Source organism: Rhamphochromis longiceps, linkage group LG9, assembly GCF_057381845.1.
Source record: "Rhamphochromis longiceps isolate RC_006_pf linkage group LG9, R_longiceps_female_GT1.1, whole genome shotgun sequence".
NCBI classification, from domain to species: domain Eukaryota; kingdom Metazoa; phylum Chordata; class Actinopteri; order Cichliformes; family Cichlidae; genus Rhamphochromis; species Rhamphochromis longiceps.
In genome coordinates, this window is record NC_140565.1 from 11,178,253 (window position 1) to 11,203,092 (window position 24,840).

At 40.6% G+C, this 24,840-nt stretch overlaps 3 protein-coding genes across 7 annotated transcripts in view; 1 reads left to right on the forward strand and 2 right to left on the reverse strand.

Moving 5' to 3' along the window:
• LOC146661737 (uncharacterized) overlaps positions 1-24,840 on the reverse strand; it is a 275,594-nt gene that overhangs the window by 86,775 nt on the left and 163,979 nt on the right. The gene's annotated exons all lie outside the window — the stretch shown is intronic.
• LOC146661748 (TIMELESS-interacting protein-like) lies at positions 2,329-14,652 on the forward strand. Its single transcript, XM_085418278.1, has 9 exons — positions 2,329-2,393; positions 3,832-3,935; positions 6,844-6,991; positions 7,450-7,540; positions 8,733-8,808; positions 9,117-9,239; positions 9,326-9,389; positions 10,172-10,384; positions 14,197-14,652. Exons 1-9 carry the CDS (start codon positions 2,345-2,347, stop codon positions 14,439-14,441), a joined length of 1,113 nt encoding a protein of 370 aa, XP_085274404.1. The 5' UTR covers positions 2,329-2,344; the 3' UTR covers positions 14,442-14,652.
• LOC146661749 (DIS3-like exonuclease 1) overlaps positions 14,924-24,840 on the reverse strand; it is a 32,881-nt gene continuing 22,964 nt past the window's right edge. For all 5 annotated transcript variants that reach the window (XM_085418253.1, XM_085418252.1, XM_085418249.1 and 2 more), the window contains 8 exons: positions 23,633-23,725; positions 23,262-23,550; positions 20,594-20,829; positions 19,257-19,411; positions 18,903-19,081; positions 18,667-18,812; positions 17,832-18,003; positions 14,924-16,261 (listed from right to left, as the gene is read on the reverse strand). In XM_085418253.1, coding sequence (XP_085274379.1) covers positions 15,944-16,261; positions 17,832-18,003; positions 18,667-18,812; positions 18,903-19,081; positions 19,257-19,411; positions 20,594-20,829; positions 23,262-23,550; positions 23,633-23,725 — 1,588 coding nt within the window. In that variant the 3' untranslated portion in view covers positions 14,924-15,943. The remainder of the gene's footprint in view (positions 16,262-17,831; positions 18,004-18,666; positions 18,813-18,902; positions 19,082-19,256; positions 19,412-20,593; positions 20,830-23,261; positions 23,551-23,632; positions 23,726-24,840) is intronic.

Consider the following 24,840-nt stretch of genomic DNA (forward strand, 5'->3'; position numbering starts at 1 on the left):
CTTGGAGTTGGCACTGCGTGTCTCTCTGGTCCAGTTTTTCTTTCTCTTCAAGGATTTCTTTATTCTTTTGCAGAGCTTCATCAAGCATTACTTGCGAGCCTTCGTTGTGTTTCTCGATGTTCTGAAGTTTGCAATCCAGATGTTTCTGTTTCATGTCTTGCTGTTCTTTCTCTTGAAGGAAATCTTTATTTCTTTGCAGTGCTTTATCAAGTTTTATTTTCAGCGCTGTGTATTTTTCCTGCACGTCTTCAAGCTTGCAGTCCGTTTGTTTCTGTTTAATTTCTTGTTGCTTTTGTTCTTGAAGCAACTCTTTATTTTTGTTCAGTGTTTTATCAAGCTTTACCTGAAGCGCTTTGTATTTTTCCTCCATGCCTTGGAGTTTGCACTGCTTCATGTCCTGTTGTTATTTTTCTTGGAGGAGTTCTTTCATTTTTTTGCAGAGCTTCATTAAGCTTGATTTGCAAGCCTTTGTTGTGTTTCTCCAGGTCCTGGAGCTTGAAATCCATTTCCTTCTGTTTTATCTCCTGTAGCCTTTTTTCTTGAAGAAACTCTTCATTTGTGTGCGGTCTTTCATCAAGCTTTACTTGCAGCTCCTGATTCTTTTTGTCCTTCAGCACTAGTTTTTCTAGTGCTTTATCAAGCTTTGCTTGGAGCTCAAAGTTTCTTCCCTGCATGTCTAGGAGTTCCATTTCTTTCAACTTTTGAATATCTTCCTTTTCTAGAAGCTGGTTGAATGATTTGTCTACTTGATCAGGAAGTTGAATTTTGTCTTCCTGATCACAAAGAGGAGAGTTGGGCTTTACTGTTTTTTTCTGTTTTCTCTGAGACATGTTTGAATCTGTAAACTGTCACTCTGTTTATATCTGAATTAACTAATTTCAAGAAACTGTTGAAATTACCTGGACTGCCTCAGCCCAGGTGATGTAACATTAGCAGACAGAGGGTTTGATGTTGCAGAATCTTTGGAGCTGTGCCATGCTGAACTGAAGAGCCCAGCTTTCACCAAAAGGAAGAACTAACTGGGCCCTAGATTGCCCAATCAAACCTCTTAATGCCACCTGCCCTCTCCTACATTAACTGTGGGCTCACCTTGTAGAACAGAGTTGAGTGTGGAAGAAATGGCAAAAATATGGAGCTGAAAAGCTGAGAGAGAAAAAGAAATAAATAAATCAATGTGTCAAATTAACTGACATGTTAGCTGGTGGAGTGCCCACTGCATTATATATATATATCATCTCTTTTTTATAATAAATAATCAAAAACTTTATTTAAACTAAGATTTTAAAAAATATGTGCCGTGATTGATGTGCTCTCAGACATGTGCTTCAATCCACACACAAATACAAAACAATCTGACCACACGTACAACTGTTTCACAAACTCTATAAAGCATTCACACTCCAATGGATGCATCAGAAAGCAGCTTGGGATTACAATCTTGTCCAAGGATATTTCGCCTGCAGACTGGAGCAGCCAGGGATCAAACCAGAAAACTTTCTGATCAAAAGCTGACTTGTGCTAAATGCTGAACGGCAGCCAACCCATTTTAGCCATTTAATGAATGTGCCATTTAATCTTGGCTGCAGCCAAGATTAAATGGCACATTCATTAATTACAGAGTTACGGATTGTTACATGGAACTCAAAAGAAATAATGAACCCATCTCGTGTCCTGTGTCTTCTATAGCTGTCTGTACTTTTACTTCCAAAGTTCATCAGCAAACAGTTTGCAGGCCTCTAATTATCAGGCTGTACTCAAGCGCTTGAATTCAACCTAAAAGCTGTGCTGTCATACAGAACCAAGTACCCTCCGCGGAAACTATAGCTAATGTCACAACTGGATCTGATGAGACAACATCAGTTTGTTTGTTTTGCTTTCATAACAAATAGTTTGAGCCATATACAAATACAGAAGTGACAAAAGGAAACATATTTACAATCCAAAGTCAGACTAACAGTTTTCAGTAGCACAGTCTTTTATTTACAGTCTGCTTCTCCTGGTGGTAAACCTCTATCACATGTTTGGATTAAAAATTAGGCCTATATAGCTGCTGGTTCCAGTTTAAGCAATATGTTAAAAATACTAAATTCTTCATTGATTTGAGCTGTGGGGTTTGCTATACACTGGCAGAAAATTGTAGAGTAAATGGTGAAAACGAACAAACCAAATAACAAGATCCTTGAATTCCATCTTTTTTATTAACAGAAACTCCAACAAATTTGTGCCCAATTGATGATGTTTGGGACATGAAAAGTCCAGTCCAGCAGGTGGCGGTAATGCGCCTTAAAGCTTTAACCGCCAAAAAATACAAGAGCAGAAGAAGAAGAAGCCGAGTTCCCGCTTTATGGCGTTTTTCTCTCCGATTATTGTCAAGACTGATTTAACACTTAAAGGTAAGTATCGAGCTAATATTAATCCGAGTCTAGTTAATCTTGAGTTTAGCTCCTGAATGAGGCTTTCTGTTGCTCTCCTCGGTGTCTCTTCTCAAGTTTTTGTGAACAAGTTGGAAAAAAAAATCTGACTAAATTGACTCAAGCTGCTTTAAACTAATTCACAGAAAGATATCACCAAAAGGTTGTGAAACACAGAGAAGAAAATAATTTTATTAGAAGAAAGCTTTTAAATGAGCTCATTGTAATCAGAGTTTGTGTTGTTTTATTAGTCTGTTATTAAGGCTACTTAGCATCTCTGTGGCACCTGCACAGCTTATGAATGCAGCTTGCTAACTAAGCTAGCTAGCGCCACCCTTCTTCCATATAAGGTCACTTCCGGCTCCAAAAGACCCAACATGTTGGCGGTAAAAGTGCTATAATGAAATACATTTATTAGAAATGTAAAAATAAATGTGTTCCAGGCTAAAACACAGCTGCCTTTATCAGCGCAAAGTTGTGATGAGGCTTACTCAGATGATGGCTCAGATTTCTACACCCACTCGGATATACAGATGAAATCAAGACAAGTACATCAATACAAAAATTCACACGACTGTTCAAAAAATAATAAATTGCATGAATATAGGAAATCTTCCTCTCAGTGACTGAGTTGTCTCATTGTGTCCTCATTTTTTATAAATCAAGGCCTGAGTAACCCAACCTTAAGTGTTCATTAAGGTTTTTGTCACATAGATAGAAAATAAACTCAGAGATTAAGCGGCTGTTATAAACAGAGTGATTAGTTGTTCTGGTTTACGTGCTGAAAATGGTTTTATTTGTGTATGTTCAATGTGTTAGACTTGTACATAGTTAAATATATGATCAAATAATGTTGAATCCTGGATATGGATTTGTAAGCAATGAAATTTGAAATAAGGGGGTAGGAACAAGAAAACTTCACCCTACTCCTTTTCGAGCACACACATTCTGTAGACATAGATATTTACATGAAAACTTGATGATTTTTAAGTTTTGTTATTTTTATTTTTTTCTGTTGTTATTTCAATTATATTTGCATGTTTGAAATAAATTTTATCTATCTATCTATCTATCTATCTATCTATCTATCTATCTATCTATCTATCTATCTATCTATCTATATATCTATCTATCTATCTATCTATCTATCTATCTATCTATCTATCATTTCTCACGGCACACGTATATTGTCGGGTTTTTTCTTGGCCAGGGCATATTTTAAAGAGGAATTGCTCTCCTGGTACTGGTGTGTCATACTGCTGAATTTGGTATCGGTGCTCAAACCTTTTGTGTTTGTTTCAAACAAGTTGTCCACCCAGGGAAGCTAAAATGTGTTCTGTGTGTTCTCAGATGAACATATGAGACACTTTGACTCTTCAGTGCAGTGTGGAGCTTAACAAAGTTCTGTTTTGTGTCCCAGCTGATCAGGAGGAGGAGAAGAGTCTGACGGAGCAGCAGAGGAAATTTCAGCTACTTGGACTCAGCTCAGCCACTGCAGAGAAAACAATGAGCTCAACACAGAAGGTGACAGATACTAGTGTTAAGAAATACTCCATTAAAAGCTGAAGTACTGATACAGTATGTATATTTTATGCTAAACTAAATGAACCTTGTGCAATATTAATGTAATGTAGAAATAATGTATACAATGTATACAATGCCTACATCTTAGACGGTGACGTTGCCTCTAAACATCAAAATGAGCAGGAAGATGTTAAAGTGGGATTCAGCAGGATTCAACCCTAACATCAGCTGTAGTGGCTCAGTGTGGGGAAAAGGGTCACAGCTCACAATCATTTCTATTGAGAGCTCCAGTAGATTTTTTTTAATGTACAGGCTGTGATCAGCTGACCTGCTGCTCTCTGTGAATTCATCCAGATGTCTGCAGATGTTTCATGAGTTGTCCTGGCTGATTTCCTTTCTCTACACTGACAGTACACTGTCTTTATATTATACACTAAACTGTTGGTATGTGGGTGGAGCTCAGTGAATGAATGTCAGCATCATGAGCTTAAGTTTAAGTTAATCTCTGCTACACTTGATGTAATCTAACTCTGACATGAGCACCACAGTCACTGTGCACCAGTCACACACTGTTCTTTACTTAAATCCATCACATTACAGTAAACTTGCCTGCTTATCCTGCACTAACCTGCAGAGGATTTTACTTGTATCCTCCTGTGGATACAAACCAGCAAGAACTCATCAGATCTCTGTCACTTACCATTAATGAAGTTTGGCTTTTATTAATAAACAGAGAGCACGGATCCGTGCACAGGAGGATACAAGCAGCTGCTTCTGTTTGCAGTCACCGTGCACCAGTGTTGTGTTTAATTGTGTCAGTGTTCATTTTTAAACACGTTTTTTAAATCAAATGTTTATGTATACATCAAGATTAATGTTCCAAACAAATGACACTGTACAGCAAATACATACATAGACATGTGCAGCAAAAGGAATCCGAGAAGATGTTTAACTTCTAAATGTTTAAATTGTTTGTTTTATATCCAAAGTCTGTCAGTTTGTCATTCCCTGTTATTGCTGCTGACTAATCACTCAAAGTGACACAACATGACCGTGGGTCTGATTTTTCTGGTAAACTTGTTTAGCAGCCCACTGGAGACGGATACCCTGTTCTTTGAACTTTAATACTGGACAGAAAATCGTCTCCTTCCAGAAACAAAGGGTAGCATTAGAACTTGTGTGAACAGCAAAACAATGTAGAAGATTTCCTTTTGTGTCTGTGTTGTGTCTAGGGCTGCCACGATTTGTCGACTAGTCACGATTACGTCGACTATCAAAATCGTCGACGACTGATTTAATAGTCGACGCGTCGTTTGAAGCTTTGTAAGATCCCAAAAGACGCAGGAATAAGTAGCAGGATTTAAGAGTGTAATAACGGACTGAAACAGAAGATGGCAGCACTGCATGTACAAGGATGCCAGCTGCCGTTAAACCCCGAAGAAGAAGAAGAAGAAGAAGAAGAAGAAGAAGAAGAAGCAGCTGTGTCCCAGAATTCATAGCGCGGCCCAGCTCAGTTTCCAACAATGGCGGCAGCTAGTTAGTTTTAATATTACTCTTATTATTCTTTCTGGGTCACAAAATAAACGTTTAACATATTTTCAGCCGAGAATGTAGCTGTGTAAACCTCAAATATCGGCTCAGTTTATCAGGACACCACATATTTTCAAAAGCGCTCCGACGTTTTCAGAGACGTCTGTTACCCACTAGCTCGATAGCTAGCCGGGGGCTAGGTCACTAGCGCGGTGAGAACACCGGACTCCAGGCAAATTGTTTTCAAACCCACCGCCGTCTTTCGCTACTCAGGTTAAATATATATGAGTCACTTAGATAAATTAAAAATGTTGTTGTTTGGCTTTTTTTTTTTTTAGTATTTTATTTGTTCCTGAGTAAATCGGTTTGTCTGAGATTAAAGTTATAGTTTTTACACAGCTGAATAAACGTCAAGCAGACAGCTGATTATCAGAAGTGTGAGATGCTGGAGAATATACTCCGTTGTCCTGTTATATTTTAGATAGCAAGGAGTTTATTAAACTTCACCGAAACAATCTGCAAATTTCATTAAAATTGAATAAACTATCATCTTGTCTTTATTTTTAGTTAGCACCTTAAAAGCTTAAAGCTGTAAGCTAATGATAGTTATATAAGAGCATATGCTGCATGGTGCAATAAGCTGTAGTTTTACGTCCAGTGGATGATGATCTGATTAGTCGACTAATCGCATAAATAATCGGTGACTAGTCGACTATCAAAATAATCGTTTGTGGCAGCCCTAGTTGTGTCACATCATTTTGGCTCAAGAGTTTACTTTATTGCTATGTTTGTTTTTTGCTATTTTATTACTACATTTGTATTGTGCAGCACTTCGGTCTGCCAGGTGTGTTTTTAAAGTGCTATATAAATGATGATGACGATGATGCTTACGGAACAGCTGAAAGACTTTAAAACAAACCTGTTACTTTAATGATATTTCTGTGGTACTACAGAGTCCAAAAGAAGTATCGCAGTAATAATTCATCCAAATTGTAACTTTTAAATGTCATTATCAGCCCAAAGGTTCACAACCAGTTCATCCCTGATAGAATGTAAATATATACAAATCTATAAATTGTATTATGTATATAACTGTGAAACAAACATAATGGACCATTAATGTATCATAATAGTACATTTCTGAATTTGGGGTATAATTCCAGGTGGGATGAGTGTCTGTACAGCTCCTCCTGTTGATGTAAAAAAAGAAAAAAGTAAATGCCAGTTTTTTTTAGGTTTTCATGTTGATGTTGTAACACAGTAAAGAATTACTCTTACAGAAATAAATGTCATTTTTTCAACTTGCAGTTAAATTCATGTAACTTAATGCTGATGCTGTTGACGACTGGGGCTCACACGTCTTTTACTTTGTCTCCAGGACCGACTCACCATGGTTGACCCACAGGAAAATAGCCCGCAGCACATTCCTGACTATGACGGCATAGAGGATGAAGCTTTCCCCCCACTCCCACCACCACACTCCCCAGGCCGGGGAGGCCAGGAGGAAGGAGACCCTTTTGCAGATGGTAGATGCTGCTGTGCTCTTACAGGATTACTATGAGGTCTTTAAGATGTGATGATTCAGAACTTTGTATTTTAAATTCATGGTTTAATGAAGAATCATAGAAAAATAAGATTCAGGAAAAAAGGCTAATGTGGGAGAAATACAACCTCTCATAGTCCTTCCACAAAGCTTTTTGGAACAGCTTGATAATAATGAATTTGTTAGTTCAGCCTAGAATTAACAAATGCATGAACTGGTTTTTCAGCATCTCTCTGAGACTGGATGTTTCTAACAATAACAACACACATGTTTTTGTTTGCGTGAGCAAATGAAACCTATCAGATACTGTTCAAACCAGCACATTTCTTCTGTAACCTCCAGTCTATAATTTGTCTGGATTTAAAGATAAGCTTGAAGTTTGCCACGCTGCCAACAGAATGAGTTAGAAACACATCCTGTTGTCATGTGTTTTCAATGCAGGAGATGAAGGTGAGGTATCACAGCTGGCTGATGTCCCTACTGCTAAAAGGAGAGGCGTGAAGAGACCCCAACCCAAGCTGGACTCCCACAGGTAGCAAAGACATTTATATCACGACAGAGGGTTGAAATGCATTAAAATGCGCATTTAAATAGGAATTTGATGTCATCTTGTGTGAGCTGGGACACAAGGAGGCCAAAATCATTGATTGACGTGTGCAGACTGTCAGTGTTGCAGCCAGGTTGAACACGAGTCTGTGACTGCACTGGTTTTTATCACCGTTTCACTAATAATCGTGCACAGAGGCTCAGAGACACACTGACACACAGAGTTGTTGCAAATGTTTGAAAACGTAAGTTTGTGGAAAGAACTTTGCACAAAAAAAGTGATGTGATATTATCTGAGTGGCGACACCTGTCGTTTCGCAGAGTACTGCAGCGTCTTCTTACGCTTTAGCGGCGGGTACAAATGACTGCATCTGTGTGATGATGGTGCAGCTTCACTCTGTCAGTCATTTAAAGAAGAAAGACTCTAATACCATTGTTGTTTTCATCATTTGGATGGGCAAAATTCCCAGACTGAAAATTGTCAGAGCGTTGGAGACATCCCTGGATGTGTGTGAGAAAGATGTTTCCAGTCTCTGTACACCTATAGTGTGAACCTGGTTAGTATTGCCAACCATAAGTCAGGCTCGTTCCCAGTAGTCTCCCAGTGGGTGTCCCAGTGGCACTCCTCTGTTACTGTTCTGTTCACAATGTTCCTGGACAGAACTAAGTTATACTAAATCAAAGGATGTTAAATAAGCTTTTAAGTAAGAACGTCGATTATACTTAGGATAAAACTTGCAAGCTGTATTAAAGAAAAACATAGATTTTCATTTGATAAAATATTCAAATTAATTGCAACTTTGCTATAAATATATATATATATATATAGCAATTTTTTATTTTTTATTTTTAGATGGAGAAATTTGACTATTTCTCATTATACTGCCTTATGTACAAACAGGTAGGAAAAGAAAGGTTGTGGGCACCCTGAAAACCAAACACCCTACCCCCCCCCCAACAAGCTACTGCCTTCTGAACATGGTACATCTGAAGGCACTGACATTTCCATTCAGAGGGTCTGTCTGTGTTGGCCCTGTGACAGGCTGGCGACCTGGCTGCTGGGATGGGCTTCAGCCATCCACGATCCTGAATTGGATAAGCCAAATACGCCTGGATGTGCTGCTAACCCTGCTTGTAATCCATTAATGGTTTAACTTAGTCTTAATATTTTTTCCCAGGCTGATATCAGATCGAGGGCTTCCAGCTCTGGGCACTCTCTTTGACAATATCCAGTTCAAAGGCAAAGGACACGAGGTAGGATATGATAACATCTGTCCCACCAATTACCAGATGTGAATGAACATTGGTTTTTGAGCTAAATCTGTTTGGCCTGTCAGCTTTTAATTAGATGTCCTAAATTTGGTTTGAGACTAAAAGGTCAAAAGTTGCCCTTTCTGTCGTGGTCAAAAATGAGTGAGGGGAACCAGAGGTTGGTTTACCAAATTAAGATGTCTTTTGTTCCAATGACTGGAAGTCATTTTTTAGTGGGAAGAAGAAGCGTCCTATCACACACAGCCCTCTTTCATATCACTACTCGCTGTTTTTGATGTTTGCCCCATTAGGCTGCAGACCTGCGGCTGCTGATGCAGAAGATGGAGAACTGGGCCCACAGGTTGTACCCCAAATTGCAATTTGAAGATTTTATTGACAAAGTGGAAAGGCTCGGCAGCAAAAAGGAAGTGCAGGTGAGAGGAAGCAGTAGAATATTTCCTGCAAGCGTGTGGGATTCCTAATGTTCAGAATTTGTAATTTTTTACTCATTCTTCTATAGACATGTCTTAAACGAATACGACTGGACATGCCCCTGACACATGAAGATTTTACAAGTACAGATGGTAAGAAGAAAAATCATTACTGATGGGGATACGGTGGACTAGGGCTGTGCGATATGACCAAAGTCTCATCTCCCGATATAAGAATTCTATCGTCCGATAACGATATAAATCACAGAAATGTAACATTTTCTGTCAATTCTGTGAATCTCGACTTGCGTGAAGTGTTTCCAGCTGCGCGTCATGTAGCTGGAGTCGAGTGTTTTAACCGATGCATGAAACGACACATTTTTAGACAGAAGTTGTAACGGCGCCGTTTTCTTTGTGAGTATTTATTACACGGCGTGCTGCGGGGGAAAGCCTGTTCTAACGTTTGAGTCTAAGGTTTATTTTTTAGCACCTGGCGGCTCTGTTTTACTTCTCATCCGTAAACACTCTGCTCTTTCACGTGATTCCGTTTATTTTGAAAAGCCTCAACAGGATCTTGAGCTTTATTCTGAAAGGTTTATGTGGAACATAAACAAGCGGACACGCGATGGTTTTACCGTCGTTGTTGCTAACGACAACGCATAAAAACAGGCGCTTGTCCGTCCGTAGTGTGGTTATATATAAGAGAAAGAGAGAACTTTACTACAGTGACATCAGAACCATGAAGAAATATTGCCGTAAACAGTTTATTTTGCGACACCACGAAACAAACGATAGCGTAAAATGAAATAGACGTTTTTGTATATATCGTTGTATCGAACAGCCCTACGGTGGATTCACACCTGCAGGTGCACATAGGAAATACTTGCCATATTCCACAGGACTTAATTATCAGCACTGCTTGAAATTGTGTTCAGGTGCTGGTGACGAAGAGGTACAACGTGAACTGGAAACATTTGGGGATCCTGATCTGTTCAGCAGAGGGAGTTTTATTAATGCTCCCCAAGGGCAGATTGCCGAAGCCCTCGCTCCCCCACCTACTCCCTCTCTGACCGAAGAGCAGCAGAAACGTATTGAGCTGAACAGACAGCGGGCCCTGGAAAAGAGGCGCGCACGCCAGCAGCAAATTGGTAAGAATGGCAAAAATGTATCATACAGCTGGGACACAATATAACAGAAATAATTAATGATTCTGCTACAAAACATCCAGCGAAGGTTCATAAGGATCATCTAGCTTCATTGGTGTATTAACTTTATATGAAAATACAAAAAGCAAAACATTGAATGTACAGTATATTGCCAAAAGTGTTTGCTCATCTGCCCCCACACTCATATGAACTCGAGTGACATCCCATTCACGACGTCCGCCTGTGCAGCTATATCAGCTTCAACTCTTCTGGGAGTGTTTATGGGAGTTTATGACCATTTGTAAGGTCAGACACTGATGTTGAAGGCCTGGCTCCAAGTCTCTGCTCTCATTCATCCCAGTGGTGTTCTGGTCAGGACTCCCATGCCAGAGTTCATGTCTTTGTGGACCTTGCTTTGTGCACTGGTGCCCAGTCATGCTGGAACAGGAAGAAGCCATCCCCAAACTGTTCCCTTAAAGTCGGGAGCCAAAATGTCTTTGCATGCTGAAGCATTAAGAGTTCCTTTCACTGGAACGAAGAGACTGAGCCCAACTTCTGAAAAACAACCCCGCACCGAAATCCCCCTGCCACCAAACCTGGAGCTCTGTTGTCCTGGCAACTGCTAAGTTGACTTGTCTATCGGCTTTCCAGATTGAGAACTGTGATCCGTCGCTCCATAGACTGCATCTCTCCTGTTCTAGAGTCCAGTGGCGGCGTGCTTTACACCGCTGTGTCCCATTGCTTTGCGTTGCACTCTGTGATGTAAGGCTTGGACTACAGCTGCTCGGCCATGGAAATGGATTCCACGAAGCTCTCTGTGCACTGTTCTTTAGCTAATCTGGAGACCACGTGAAGTTTGGAGCGATGGACTCCACAGAAAATTAGCAACCTCTGTGCGCCTCAGTATCCACTGACCCCCACTCTGGGATTTTACGTGATCCACCACTTGATGGCTGAGTTGCTGTCGTTCCCAAACACTTCCACTTAGTAGCAGCAGTCTGCATGCCTAGGTGCTTGATTCTATACAGCTGTGGAAGTTACTGGATCACCTGAATTCAATGATTTGGATGATGGGTGGTGAGTGAATACTCCTTACAATATAGTGAAGTGGATCTAGTGTATATATCCACCAGAAACCCTGAAGGTCGAGTGACGAGTTCCCGTATTGCACAGTTCGTCCAAACCACCAGAGATTCCTCACATTAGTGTGGAGTTTGGTAATAAGAGGCAAAGCATGTAGAAAACATTGATTTCTTTACTGCCTGTCTGATGTCAGCTTCAATTAGGCGTAGTATTTTTGTTTTTGCCTTACACTTGTGATCCAAACTGTTTTTACTTCCTCTTTAGTTAAAGCGGAGCCAGCTGTCTGCGATCTATTGTCTACAAATCTTTAACAGTGACATTAAATCGTTCTTCAGGGTCCTCATTTACCGCAGAAATGATGTAATGTGATTTAAATGAGACCCATAGAAAAGAAAATGACCTGTTGATCGGTCTCTATTATGAGCCTTCACCCATAAAAATGTGTTTACAGTTTATAACACTAGATGGTGATATGAGACCGTTTCCATTGTATTACCCGAGCATGATTTACTCATCGACTTTAAACTTTCACATTTTAGTCATTAGTCCTCCTTAAGAGGAGCCAATCCACCCCCCCTTTTTTTTTTCTGTCCAGTATAGAAACTAAACAGCTGACATCGTTCGGGTAGTGTAGCTTCCAGAGATCTGAAGTTAACGTGAACTCTGGAGGGCAGTCAAAAGCTTAATTTTTTATAATGCAACATACTATTATTTACATACATATTATTTTAATAAGCAGTTTCAGGGTTCGTGCTGTTTTAATGAGTGTTCGATGGAAAACGACACTGAAGGAATTTGTACTCTTGAGTCACATGACAGTAAATAATTTCGAGTATGTGTACATAACACAGGCTAATGTTTAAAACTATGATTATTATTTTGCTAGCTATCAAACTATCTGGAGAAATGATTGAAATGCACTGAGTGTGATAGAGTACGGCAGTGCTAGCACAGCAGTTAGTTATGGCATGGTGATTTATGCAGTGTGCTTTAAACTTGGCTAACATTACTTAGCAGTAGCAGTAATATTAGTGACTTCACTCAAGTGAAAGCTTTAATCGTTAGTCCGACACTTAACTAGCCAACTTAAGCCTTAAAGAAAAACTGGTAAAAAGAGGGACTGATGCATGTGGGCACAAAGAAGCCATTTCTTGTGCTGCTGAAGTTCCCTGGCTTTCATTCAAAATGTGTTTATCGTGAGCACCGACACATTAAACCATTTAAAAATTATAAATGGCTTTAAGCTCACATTGATGCCTGTGGGGCTCTATCAGCCACGGAGACGACAGACACATTTTAGTGTTTTAATGAATGAATGTTTCATACTTTAAGGCTGCCTGTTTATTTAAGGGAGATGAACAATACATTATTATTTGACATAATTCTATGACAGGTGATGGACTGAATAAATAGATTTTAGGTCGATGTTTGTGCGTTTTTAAAGTCTTATATGTTGAATTGAACTGAGTGTGTCATCTGTTCAAAGCCTCCCGTCAGTGCTGTTCTCCATGCCTGTCTTACTGTACATGGTGTTATTAGCACAAACACTTTAAAGCTGATCATTTAGGACTGTAACAATAATCCAGAGAGCAATGTAGTCAAACATCTCACAGTTAGTTTTATTGGGAATGAACTTTGACCTGTTAGGCCCCCAGGGCTTTTCTGAGCTTCCTGCTCGAAAATGAAGAGGCCAAAATAAATGGAGTATTTCTCTGCAATTACAAACTCTGTGTAAACAGTCTTGGTATCAAAATAAAGCTAACGCTTGTGAGCTGTCATCAGAGGGGTAAATATTACTGCAGATGTTACTATGTCAAAGTTACTGGGACTCAAACATAGAAAAAAATGATTATTTCCCTCACCTAATTTTTAAAAGTATTTTATAGCTTATATGCTATAAAATATACTTTGGGTCACATTTAACTCCAGAAAATCATAAATCAAAATATGGATGTTACCTGTCCACAGATTCATGGTGATGTAACTGCTCTTTTAACTGTTTGGTGTTTGTAGAAATGGTTTACAGCTGAGATTCAGAGGCTTCTGTGGACACTCATGTCTGCACTTATATTTCTGACCTCGTGTTATAACCGATTAAATGTGATCTCCTCTCTTTTCCCCCATTTTTGGTGGTGTGGGTGCTTAACTAGTTAAAGTACCAAACATCTGTCTCCTGTTGTTGTGTCACGTAGGAAAGAAGCATCAATATCTGATGAGCAGACTTGTTCATTTGTGCAGATTTCTTCTTTTGTGTGGTTGTTTTTTCCAAGTGGAGATGAGCATCTCTAACAAGTTGATTTGTTCACATTTGCACATCTGCATTTTTGAGAGAAATGAGTTTTTTGAGTTTGTGCACTATATGCATATAAGACAACCATTTCCTTTTTCAGTATTTTTGTGTGGTGCATTTTTCTCTGTTTTAACAAAAGAGGAACAAAGAACATTTAAGTCAACCTAAGACGATTTGTTTTAATTTTTACATGGTCTTACTGAGGTGATGCAAAGTGGAACATGCAAACTGTTTTTTTGGTAATGTGCTGGAAAAGCTTGATAATGGACCTTGAAAGTGCTTAAAGTGCTTAAATTTGACCCTGAACAATGAGTTTGAACCCTGCAGTTTACAGTTTCATTTTTCATTATCTCAGCTTTGCCTGTCTTTTATAAATCGTAGTAGACTGAGTGTGTCTGTGTTGACTGAAACCATCACTGTTTCTAATTCTCAACCCTTTCAGGCCCTTCAGCCTCTCAGACTGCTGACATGTTAGGAGACAAACCTCCAGCTGCATCCTCACCAAATGTCATCAAAGGTTCTACTGATGGAGATGAAACTGTAGAAGATCCTGACCTCGAGCCTTCCAACAACACCTCCACGCAACAAACCAGCCCGCTTCCCCCCAAAGACTCTGAGCCCGCTGAGGCTGAGACCGGCCTCAGCCCTGAGCAACAGCTCAGCAACGACTGTGTAGAGGGGGATTAAAGTTCACGTGCAGCAGTTTCTGCTGAAAAGCTTTGGCAGTGAGCAGATTTAAAGGTTTCCCAATGTTCGTGCCTGCTCATTCGAGTAATGTTGTGCATTTCTGGTGGTTTATATCTTGAGCACATGTTCCTACTGTGACGTCAGCTTTGGGTTAGCAAAGACATTTATAATCAATGGAAATAAATGTTTTTCTTATTTTTAAAAGTCCAAATCCTAAACGTATTTACCATGTGTTGGTATCTGTTACAGAAAAATATTTGAACTGATCCACAGTTCCTGCTCTGATGCATCTTCTTTCTCCAGTTTCACTATTGGCAGAATTTTGGTTGCAAACATGTTTCTATAAAAGGCCTCTGTGTGTGTGTAGTATGTGAGCTGTCAACTGACCATCACCCTCTTCCAAGCATTAAGTGCTCGTTCAATTATGAACAGTTCTTTCTTAAGCTACTGCAGGGACATGAAACGCAACACGATGAAGTGGCTCCATCTGCGCTAATGAAAACACCATTTTTAATTACAGGCCACTGCACACATATTGAAATAGTTATGTACAGTTCATATTTCTGTTGGTAGTTCTAGAAAACAATCTTAAAATCCACAAACCAAAAAACGCTTCTGATTATTTACCAGTTCAAACAATAAAAATGTCCTTGGTGTTGGTGTCTTCTATACAGGCTCTTGATATACAAACTATAAGATAAATACATCCTAGTTTTATACATCACTTCCAACACAACCAACCTCAGGTGTGTTCATTACTCTACGGGTTTATTTTAAAGTCTGCTAATGAGTGACATGAAGTTTTATCAGTCCGGTGACCTGTCCAGGGCGTATCCTGCCTCTCACCCTATGACAGCTGGGACAGATTCCAGGACGTGCAGAAGAAAATGGACGAGTGGACGTTTTATCATCTCCAGAACAATACTCGTGCTGGGTTTTGTATGAAGTGGTCACAGGTAGTACAATATGTGTGAACTCACCAAAAATGGTTCTATAACACAAGACATTTAATTTACACAAGACATTGATCCCACCAGTGAGATATTGAGATCACTGGTGCTGAGAGAAAAGCCTTTTGTTACCAGACTTCTTTAACCTGCTGCAGTTGACTAGTTTCCTGCAGGATTGAACCACATTTGCAGTGAGTACTAGGTCTTGTCAAAGTAACTGCTGACACTTCACTGGCATTAACACGTTCCCTATCCTCCTTACAACTAAGTTTAACTTGATGTGATTTTAAAAACTAACTTTTACAAAACGTATCCACTGATTCGGTTTGACTCTGGTTTCTAAAAAGATGGCGGGACATGTTTTTACTTAATATTGTGTTTGCTTTCCTGTGACTTCACACACTCGTGTGGTTTGTCCACACACAATCTGGAGCTACAAGAATGACCTGGATGACTCAGCACGAGTGATCTTCAATGATCACCGTTCTGTTAGCGCACAGCGTGCAGTTCTCACAAGTGTCTGCTTGGAGGTAAAGCTGGGCTACAGCGTTTCTATGCTGTTGTTGCCGGGAGGCGTGAAGCCCTTTCCAGATCCATCAGAGCCAACTCTCTGATTTCTTCCAGAATAGAGTACAGACTGGGAGTTTTGCTCTGACGAAACTCTCTTTCCTCTTTGGAGAGTTTGGGGCGCCGGGCTGTCTTCTCCTGAGCCAGCGCCTCTTCATTCTGACGCACCACCTCTTTGACCAGCTGACTGCGGCCCTGAGGGCTGGGCTGCTGGGACTTGGCACTGTGGTGAGGCTTGTTGCTGATGACCTCGAGGTTTAGACGGTCAGCGTGGCAAGTTGAAGAGTGGACAGAAATACGAACCTGAAGAGAGCAGAGAACGTAAGTCACAGTATTCCTCAGTTCGATCACTACACAGTAATGGCACCTACTGAAAATAGTCTAATGGAATGCTATGCAAAGACAGGCCCACTTAAGGTTTGTGACGTAATATATAACAGCAGTCCTCTCAGCACTGTGCGCAGCGTCACAGCTAAGTAGACAGTGGTGTAGAGTGGAGAAGTTTCCGACTGTGCCACAATTTTGTTCATAAATAGGATAAATTGGATACGTATGTTACACACACGTATCCAATGTAACAAACGTTCATCCATCCGTACACGAACTTTCTTTACTGTGCTTTCTAACATTCACACGACGTGGAGACTGGAGCAGAGGGGGAGAAAAACATTCATTAACACTGTGACCTCGGTCAAGTGTCACAGTGAGGTTGTTGTTTTGTTGATTTGTTTGTTGAATATCATCATCATCTCTTTGTTTGATATGATCATAGCTTGACAGCAGTCAATGCTGTGGTGGACAACTTGTGTTTGGGCTAATGTTTCTTTCTATCTTGTTTTGGCCACATGTGTCATCCATCATCATCCATCAGTAAGCTATGTTGTTAGCATTGCCTTTGCCCTTTGACATTTATGACCCCAGGATAAGTCCATGAAAGAAAGAAAAGATGTTGATAACAGTGGAAGCAGCAGTACTCTGTCACTTTTTCATGTCTTAAAGCCAAAGATGTGAGAATAACACACCGTTACTTCAGTTTCTTTTTGTTAGCTAACCTTAGGGTAATGTTTCCTGCTCTTTTTGCTTAAATCACATGCACTTATTCCTCACAATCATCGTGTGTAACATGCCTGAACTTAATATAACTTGACGCCAGTGATGGGCAGCAACGCATAATTAGATTACTTTTTTCAAGTAACGAGTAAAGTAAGGGATTACTGTTGCAAAAAAGGTAATTAGATTACTGTTACTGTCCCGTAAACACGCTGCTCTACTGTGTTACTAAACCGTGAGTTTGTTTGCAAGAGTGTCTCATGACAATGACATAAGTGCATGCGACGTTTGTGGTAACAAACGTGTGCAGAGCAACAATGGATCATTTATCGAGTGCGAGAGAGAGAGTGCGACCGTGCAGCGTTTAAAGGCGTTTATGTGAAAACAATTACCGCCCACTGTCATTTTTTATCTCCCTTTACAAAAAGGTTTGTGTAGAAACGCCACAAACTGGAAGCATTACATTTCTTGTCTTGGAGGAGAGCCTCCCCCCCCCCCCACACTTATGTTTTTGTTTTCATATAATATTTAAAAACAATAAACTGAATAACTTTAAATGATTTATTTTCAGGAAGCATTTTCGTCTCATTCATCTTACTGACGTTTTGTTACCTTGAGATTAGCTAACAAAGCAGCAACCACACAACACTTTATCACAACAAGATCATAAAACGTCTCTTAATGTTGGACCACAAAAGATCCAGTAGTCGTATGAACCTGTGATTCATATACACTCATGCATATATATTTGGAATCGTCGCCTTTAGGCGCTGCATTGCTGGAAACCTTCTAAAATGATTGATTAGCGTTTTCTGTGACTTACGGTGATGTGGTCAAACAGTTTGAAGGTGGAGGTGCCACAGCTGGAGGTGGTGGTAATGCGGTCCGGGTATTTTCGCACAGTGCCACCCTGCCAATCACAGCTGCCGTCCTGTCCCGCTACCACCACCAGGCCCTCTTTGTTCTTCAGATACACAGGCCCCCTCACACCATACCTGTGAACAACATGGCTGTGGTCAGAGGCAGCCTTACTTACTCAGTGATATTACTCAACCTGCTTTGCGCCCTGTGATTTTAATCATTACATGGATTCTACAGCCTTCTCAAAATGACCACAGGTTACATTTTAATAAACTGTTAATATTGCATATCCCTGTAACACCACAAGCATGGAGAACACTGATGTTATTAAATTACACTTTCCTTGCAATAAACAAGCAGCAACCTCCAGAGGTTAGCTAAGCTAACGTAGAAGTGCCACAAACACAAGGCTGGCTCCAAAGCACCGTCCCTCCCCACAGACTCAACTTCAGCAATGCAATTAACTTATTTAAAGCCTGGTAGAGAAAAGATTCGGGGTTTTAGCCGATTTTCCCTGCTCACAATAAATGTTTAAGGAATTAGTTTAGTAAATTTATACAATTTAAAACTCATTTTGAGGTTTTTTAAGAGAAAATAAAACTAGCGTGTATACTGTTAAATATACATTGATTAGCGTGCAATTACATCTTCCAACAAATTCATTCATTGTCATAAACTTTGAATTCGTCTATTAAAAATACACGAGTGGTTGGCCGTCTGTGAGCTGCTGTACAGCTCCATTAAACAAAGGAAAAGAAGAAGACTGCAGAACAAAACACAGGACTGACGGTTCTTACTCTGGGATAAACACCAAGACACCGTTGTCTCGAATGGAGTAGACAACAGCGTCAGCCACACAGCACGGGTCTGTCTGAGGGTCTCGTTCTCTGAAAAACAGACACTGAAACAGTGCTGTGGATCGCATTTGGGCTGCCTGTGCTGCCTGCAAATGAAACACAGACGTCAGCACAGCTTCTGTTAATAGAGTAAGAGGTGAATCATTGAAAAACACAAACAATAAAACACCCCTGACCCTGTTCTTGCTGTTGACATGGTGAGCCATTTCCTCCACTTCTTTGTTACTGGCTGGTGCTTTACCAGATACAACGCCCCTCTGCATGTGCAGGGCTGCGGTAAGAAGGCGGTGCACGACAATGTCTGCGTACCGACGGATGGGTGAGGTAAAGTGTGTGTAGCGATCCAGAGCCAGACCTACGACAACGAAGCAAATATCAGCACGTTAGCCTTCTTTCTAGTTCTCAGTCGAATAATTCTTCACAAACAACAGACGTTGGACAAGTGTGTGCAGACGTGTGATGGATGGACTGACCCACAGTCACACTGAAACTCTAGTGCAGCCAATAAAAGCTGTGCAGCGGTATCGTACCATAATGGTAGTATTGGTCTTGAGGATGAGCACCAGTGGAGAAGTACAGAGCCTGTGACATAGCAGTGGTGGCCATCATTCTGAACAACCTGTTCACCAAGGGGTCCTGTGGGTCCACAGCTCGGTCCAGTGAGGCAGCTAAAGCCTTGTTGGACCTGAAGGAACAGAGCCAGAAACCAGGGATGAGTGAGGCCTCTCATCTCAGCAGTCAGTGACACAAAGCTACTTGCATCACCATGTCTCTTGTCCTGGGACCGGTTCTGCTGTTGGTTTAACCCCCCCCCCCACAATCCTCCAACCGCACATTCATATTTTGTTTTCAAACTCCATTGCAGTTCATTCCACGCCTCAGATCCTCAGACCTTTTGTAAACAGTTAAACAAATAAAAGTTAACTGTAATAGATTACAGGTTGTAATTAAATAAATCACTGCCTCTTTTAAAAAACAGAAAAACAAACCATCTTTAATTATTTGAGTTGTTTGTTTTGTTCCCGTGTGAGAATATTCAACACTGCTCTCTGTGCAAAACGGGTTTAAAAGCATAAACAGCTGTGGGATCCTGTTTGTCCGGGATTTGAACCGGGGAACAAACTGCGGCAGGATCAGCGTTGTGCCGAGGTCGGCATCGCCGACAGCATGTGTTCCCCCTGCGTGGCGAGCGTTCGCTGGGCACGGAGTGTGGATCCAGGTTACGCCGCCTCCATTACAAACAGTCAGACGTGGAAGTAGTGATGTTTTAGTTTTGTAAAAAAGTGAAACCTGAGTGTCGTTACATTACCATTCAGTTTAAGGGTTACAACAGAAAATGAAATATTTATTGTCCTCTCGTGGTATCAGACGGGATTATTTTAACAAACGAAGGACATTTTGCCTGATAATTATATTTATCCTGTAACTTTACTGTGTAAAGAGCTAAAACCTCCAAAGTTTCAGGAGTAGTTAGTCGTTATAAGAAGTGTTTGTGAACTGAAAATCAAGAATGTGGGATCCTGTTTGTCCGTGATTTGGACAGCCCAGCGTGTGCTCCCGACGCAGGGGAAACTAATTCTGTCGGGGAGACCGACCTTGCCACGACAGCTGTTGTGAAGCTGAAGCCAAAGGCAAGATATGCTTCATCATATGTTCTAGTCTTTGGTTTGGAAGCATATTTGGCTTCAACCTCAACCTGAGCTGAAGGAACATGTCTTCTTCTTGTCTGACTGCTCATGTGACACCTGAGTGTGTCCCCGTGTTATCAAACATTTCAGGTTCACACACTTGTGTGTCTGAACATGATGTGCGTTGGACTACAATATGCATTTCCTCAGTTTCTATACTGAACAGTCAAAAACATTACCTGGTGTCAATGGTGAAACCTTTGGCCTTTGCAGTGTCCACCAGCTGGTTGAATAGCTCCTGTTGTGGTGGTGGGTGACACCTTAGAAGGGCCTGGTTGGGGAAAGCTTCCTGGATCTTGCGGGCCACCCAGTGGTTGGCGTAAATCATGCACTCTGCCACGGTCTCATGGACCTCCAGGGGCTGACGAGGGACCAGGGCCGTAATGTTCCTCTCCTCATCCAGCTGGGCACCCACCTGAAAAGGGAAAATGCTTCTAACGTGACTTCAATGAAAAAGAATATGAAAATGCATCAGTGGGCCACATTTTACTACAGTTTACTTTAACTCAGTTGAACATGCACCATTCCACCGGAACAAATGCTGCACGGAGAACCAAATGTGAATGAATCTCAACCTGAAAACAGTCTACTGTCTTTCCTACGTTCAGCTCTCTATCATACCAGTAAGAACACATATCCCTAACAGGCACACAGCTCTGCTCATGGGCACAGAAACTCCACCGATCTGCTGTTCATGCTTTTTGTTTATAGTGGACAGCCAATCAGAGTTTAAGTTAGCTCAAAGGAAATGTGCCTTAAAGAGAGAACAAAACTTTTCTCAGACTAAGGATGAACTGAGGGGACCCAAAGCACTTCAGCAGGAACCAAAAGAAGCCAGAAAGTTTGGATTTGAACACAGTTTTGGCCGTTTTATATAATAGATCAAGATGAAACATCTGTTGTCCTTATCCTTCAGGACAACAGATGTTTCACCAGCGGTCAATAATCCAGCTTTGTCAAGATAAGAACTTGATTTTTGGGTGGCAGCTCAATCATTAAACACACTTTTAGAAATATATTGGTTTTTCCACTATCCCAGAAGCAACCCGAGAGAATCATTTTTACTTCATATCAATATTCTGTGTGCGTACAGCCATAACAGGAATGCAATAACTGAATAATAAATAAATCCAAGACATCCTATTAGAGAGCATCTTATAGAACAACAGGAATTGTCCATATGAGGTTTTAACAGATGGCCGACCAGCCGCTGTAGATAAATGGCTGTGATCTAATGTGAAAACTGTCAGTGGTTTCACAGTGGAGTGCTTGGTTTCTTTATTCCAATATTCTCACTGAAATGACTTTCTGATAAAATGTTTTCTGCTGAGGAACGTGTTCTGCTTAGACGCCTGATTTTAAAAATAACGTCTCTATTAGACCGTACTATAATTTATTATCGATGAAAAGAAATATATGGTATCCATCTGTAATTCTGTAAATAACACAGCAAAAAACCAAACTAAACATAAAGACCTGGAAGACTCCTGCGTCTAAATTCATTCAGTTATTGTACTGAGTCCTGAACATGTTAGAAATATGGTATCTAAGCAGATTCTTACTCTGGATGGCATTACCTTGGCCTCCAGTAACGCTGTGAGGAACCTTGGAGTCATGTTTGACCAGGACATGTCCTTCAATGCACATATTAAACAAATATGTAAGACTGCGTTCTTCCATTTGTGCAACATCTCTAAAGTTAGAAATATCCTGTCTCAGAGTGACGCTGAAAAACTAGTTCATGCATTTATTACTTCCAGGCTGGACGACTGTAATTCATTATTATCAGGATGTCCAAAAAACTCGCTGAAAAGCCTTCAGCTGATCCAAAATGCTGCAGCAAGAGTCCTGACAGGGACTAGAAAGAGAGAGCAGATTCCCTTCATTGGCTTCCTGTTAAATCCAGAATTCAAAATCCTGCTCCTCACATACAAGGTCTTAAATAATCAGGCCCCATCTTATCTTAATGACCTTGTAGTACCATATCACCCTATTAGAGCACTTCGCTCTCGCTCTGCAGGCCTACTTGTTGTTCCTAGAGTATTTAAAAGTAGAATGGGAGGCAGAGCCTTCAGTTTTCAGGCCCCTCTTCTGTGGAACCAGCTTCCAGTTTGGATTCAGGAGACAGACACTATCTCTACTTTTAAGATTAGGCTTCAAACTTTCCTTTTTGCTAAAGCATATAGTTAGGGCTGGACCAGGTGACCCTGAATCCTCCCTTAGTTATGCTGCAATAGACCGTGGCAGCTGGGGGATTCTCATGATGACGCCGAACATCATCATCACCTCTTTGTCATCATTATCACTGACTACATGTTTATAGACCAATCTCCATTTAATCATTAGTTATCATTAATCCCTGGCCCTTTTCCACAGGTGTCTTTTGACCTGATTTCCTCCCCTCGGCTGTATGAAGTGTTTCGGGGTGACTGATACTGAATTTTCTAACCATGATGTCATCTGACAAAATGACCAAACACAGAGGTTAAGTCAAACTTTCACTTAGACAGAAGCTTAGAAGGGAGAATCTTCTGCAGCTGAAATGTGCGAGAAAGATAGTGGTTCCAGTTTTTAATGTGCAGAATGGATTTCTCTCCACTGAAGCTATGTGCACGGTTTACTTTGTTTGATTCACTTCAGATTCATTGAATCATTTTGTGTCGTATGTTAGACGTCAGTAGTGACGATGTGTTAGGGTTAGACACTCAGCTATAACATGCTTACGCTTTCAATTAAGAACATGAACCTTAAATGTTTGCAGTCTTTATTTATATAGTCTTACTGTTAAGTACACACATTACCAAAACACACAAAATACTCTATGAAGATACAAGAAACCAATCATACCTCCACTCCTTCCAGCTCCAGCGCTCCTCCTCTGTCCCTCTTTGCCCGAAGATGTCTGGCTACATGTGTGAGCATCTCAAGTGCCTCAGTGAGTTGAGCTAGCTTAGAACCCTTTTCCTGAGGACCCAGGTTGGCCAGTTCCGCTACCTCAACCTGTTCTCCGTTGAGGAGCGCCTGAGCCAGCTCGTAGTGGAGCTGATAGGAGGAGCGGATGAGTGTACGACCATACCAGACCTCTTGGACTTCAAGGGATTCTGCGTCAAGCTCCCAAAGCACGCTCATTGCATACCTGAATTTGAAAGTGTCAGTTACACAACTAGCATGCATTTTAAGCATATGAAAATGAAACGTGTGATGGGAAGTCTACTAACCTGTCAGCACCTCCCAGCAGTGAGCAAAGGTCTGCGCTGAGAATAGCAGGCAGCATGTCGTACCTGCGGTCTGCCAGGTAGTAGGTTGTAGCCCTTAAGAAGTGACATAATAAATATAAAAAGGCAATGAGATCAAAGCAGCAGCTTTATCATCTTCTTTCTAATCAAAAGTGAGACATAATTTGAAAATAAGTACTAAATATTCAGAGTTTGTTCCACCTTTGTCATTTTCATCCTTCTGTTTATTAATAAGTCAGGAAGGATGAAATAAATAAGCAAAATGTTTTTCTTATGATTTAATAAATATTCCCCATTTTCTGAAATAGAATTTAAGGCTTCAAACCACAATCATGAGATTTTAATTTACTTCTTTAAAGTGTGGAGGCGAGCTGGACAGGTGGGTGATCTGCACGCTGCTTTGTGGACAGCTATGAAATGTAAAATGGAATTTTAGAGTAAGTCAGAGAGAAAGCAGAGGACCAAAACTACATTAAAAATCACAACATAAAAAATATATAGTAAGATTTCAGTATTATTTTATAAGTGCACGTTGTTAACAGTCTACACGGAGTTTCTCTCCTCACTCGGCTCTCAATCATCTTCTGTACATGCTGCTGCTGCTGCTGCTGCTGCCTTTAAAAAACGACATGCACTTCATGGACCTTCTTACTAATTTATCTGCAGACTACACTTTATCAGATACATTTTATTAGCACTGGGTTAGACACTTCTGCCTTCTGAACACTCCTTTCTTCACTTCCAAGACTCAACAAGGTGCTGAAAGAATTCCGTAGAGATTTTGGATTATAGCGAGATTACACCGAGATGACAGCAGAATGCATTTGCTGCAGATTTGTCGGCCGTTCAGCTGTGACACAAATTTTTTTGGGCTGCTTCCCTGTCACATGGTGTCATCGCTGCATGTTCCCAGGAAGGAAAATTTGTGGAGATCAAGTGCAAGCATTACTTTTGCAGCCCCGACCTTCACTTCATTTACTGCAGATATTTTAAACTCAGTTTTATTCATTTGTACAATACAGCACAAAATAAATAAATAAATCAGAACATGTGCATATATCTGGACATAAACACAGATGAATATCTTCTTGTTCTATTACTGTGGTTCAACTGTCTTGTATCATCATCCTCTTTATTAATAAGATGCACTGAAAGCCAATTATAGACAAACCATTAACATCAGGTACTCA

Excerpts from the sequence above, each read along its gene's own strand:
- LOC146661748 (XM_085418278.1), top strand. The coding sequence starts at position 2,345 with ATGGCGTTTTTCTCTCCGATTATTGTCAAGACTGATTTAACACTTAAA. Across the intron at positions 3,936-6,843 it reads CAATGAGCTCAACACAGAAG|GACCGACTCACCATGGTTGA; the intron begins GTGACAGATACT and ends CTTTGTCTCCAG. Across the intron at positions 9,240-9,325 it reads GCAGCAAAAAGGAAGTGCAG|ACATGTCTTAAACGAATACG; the intron begins GTGAGAGGAAGC and ends ATTCTTCTATAG.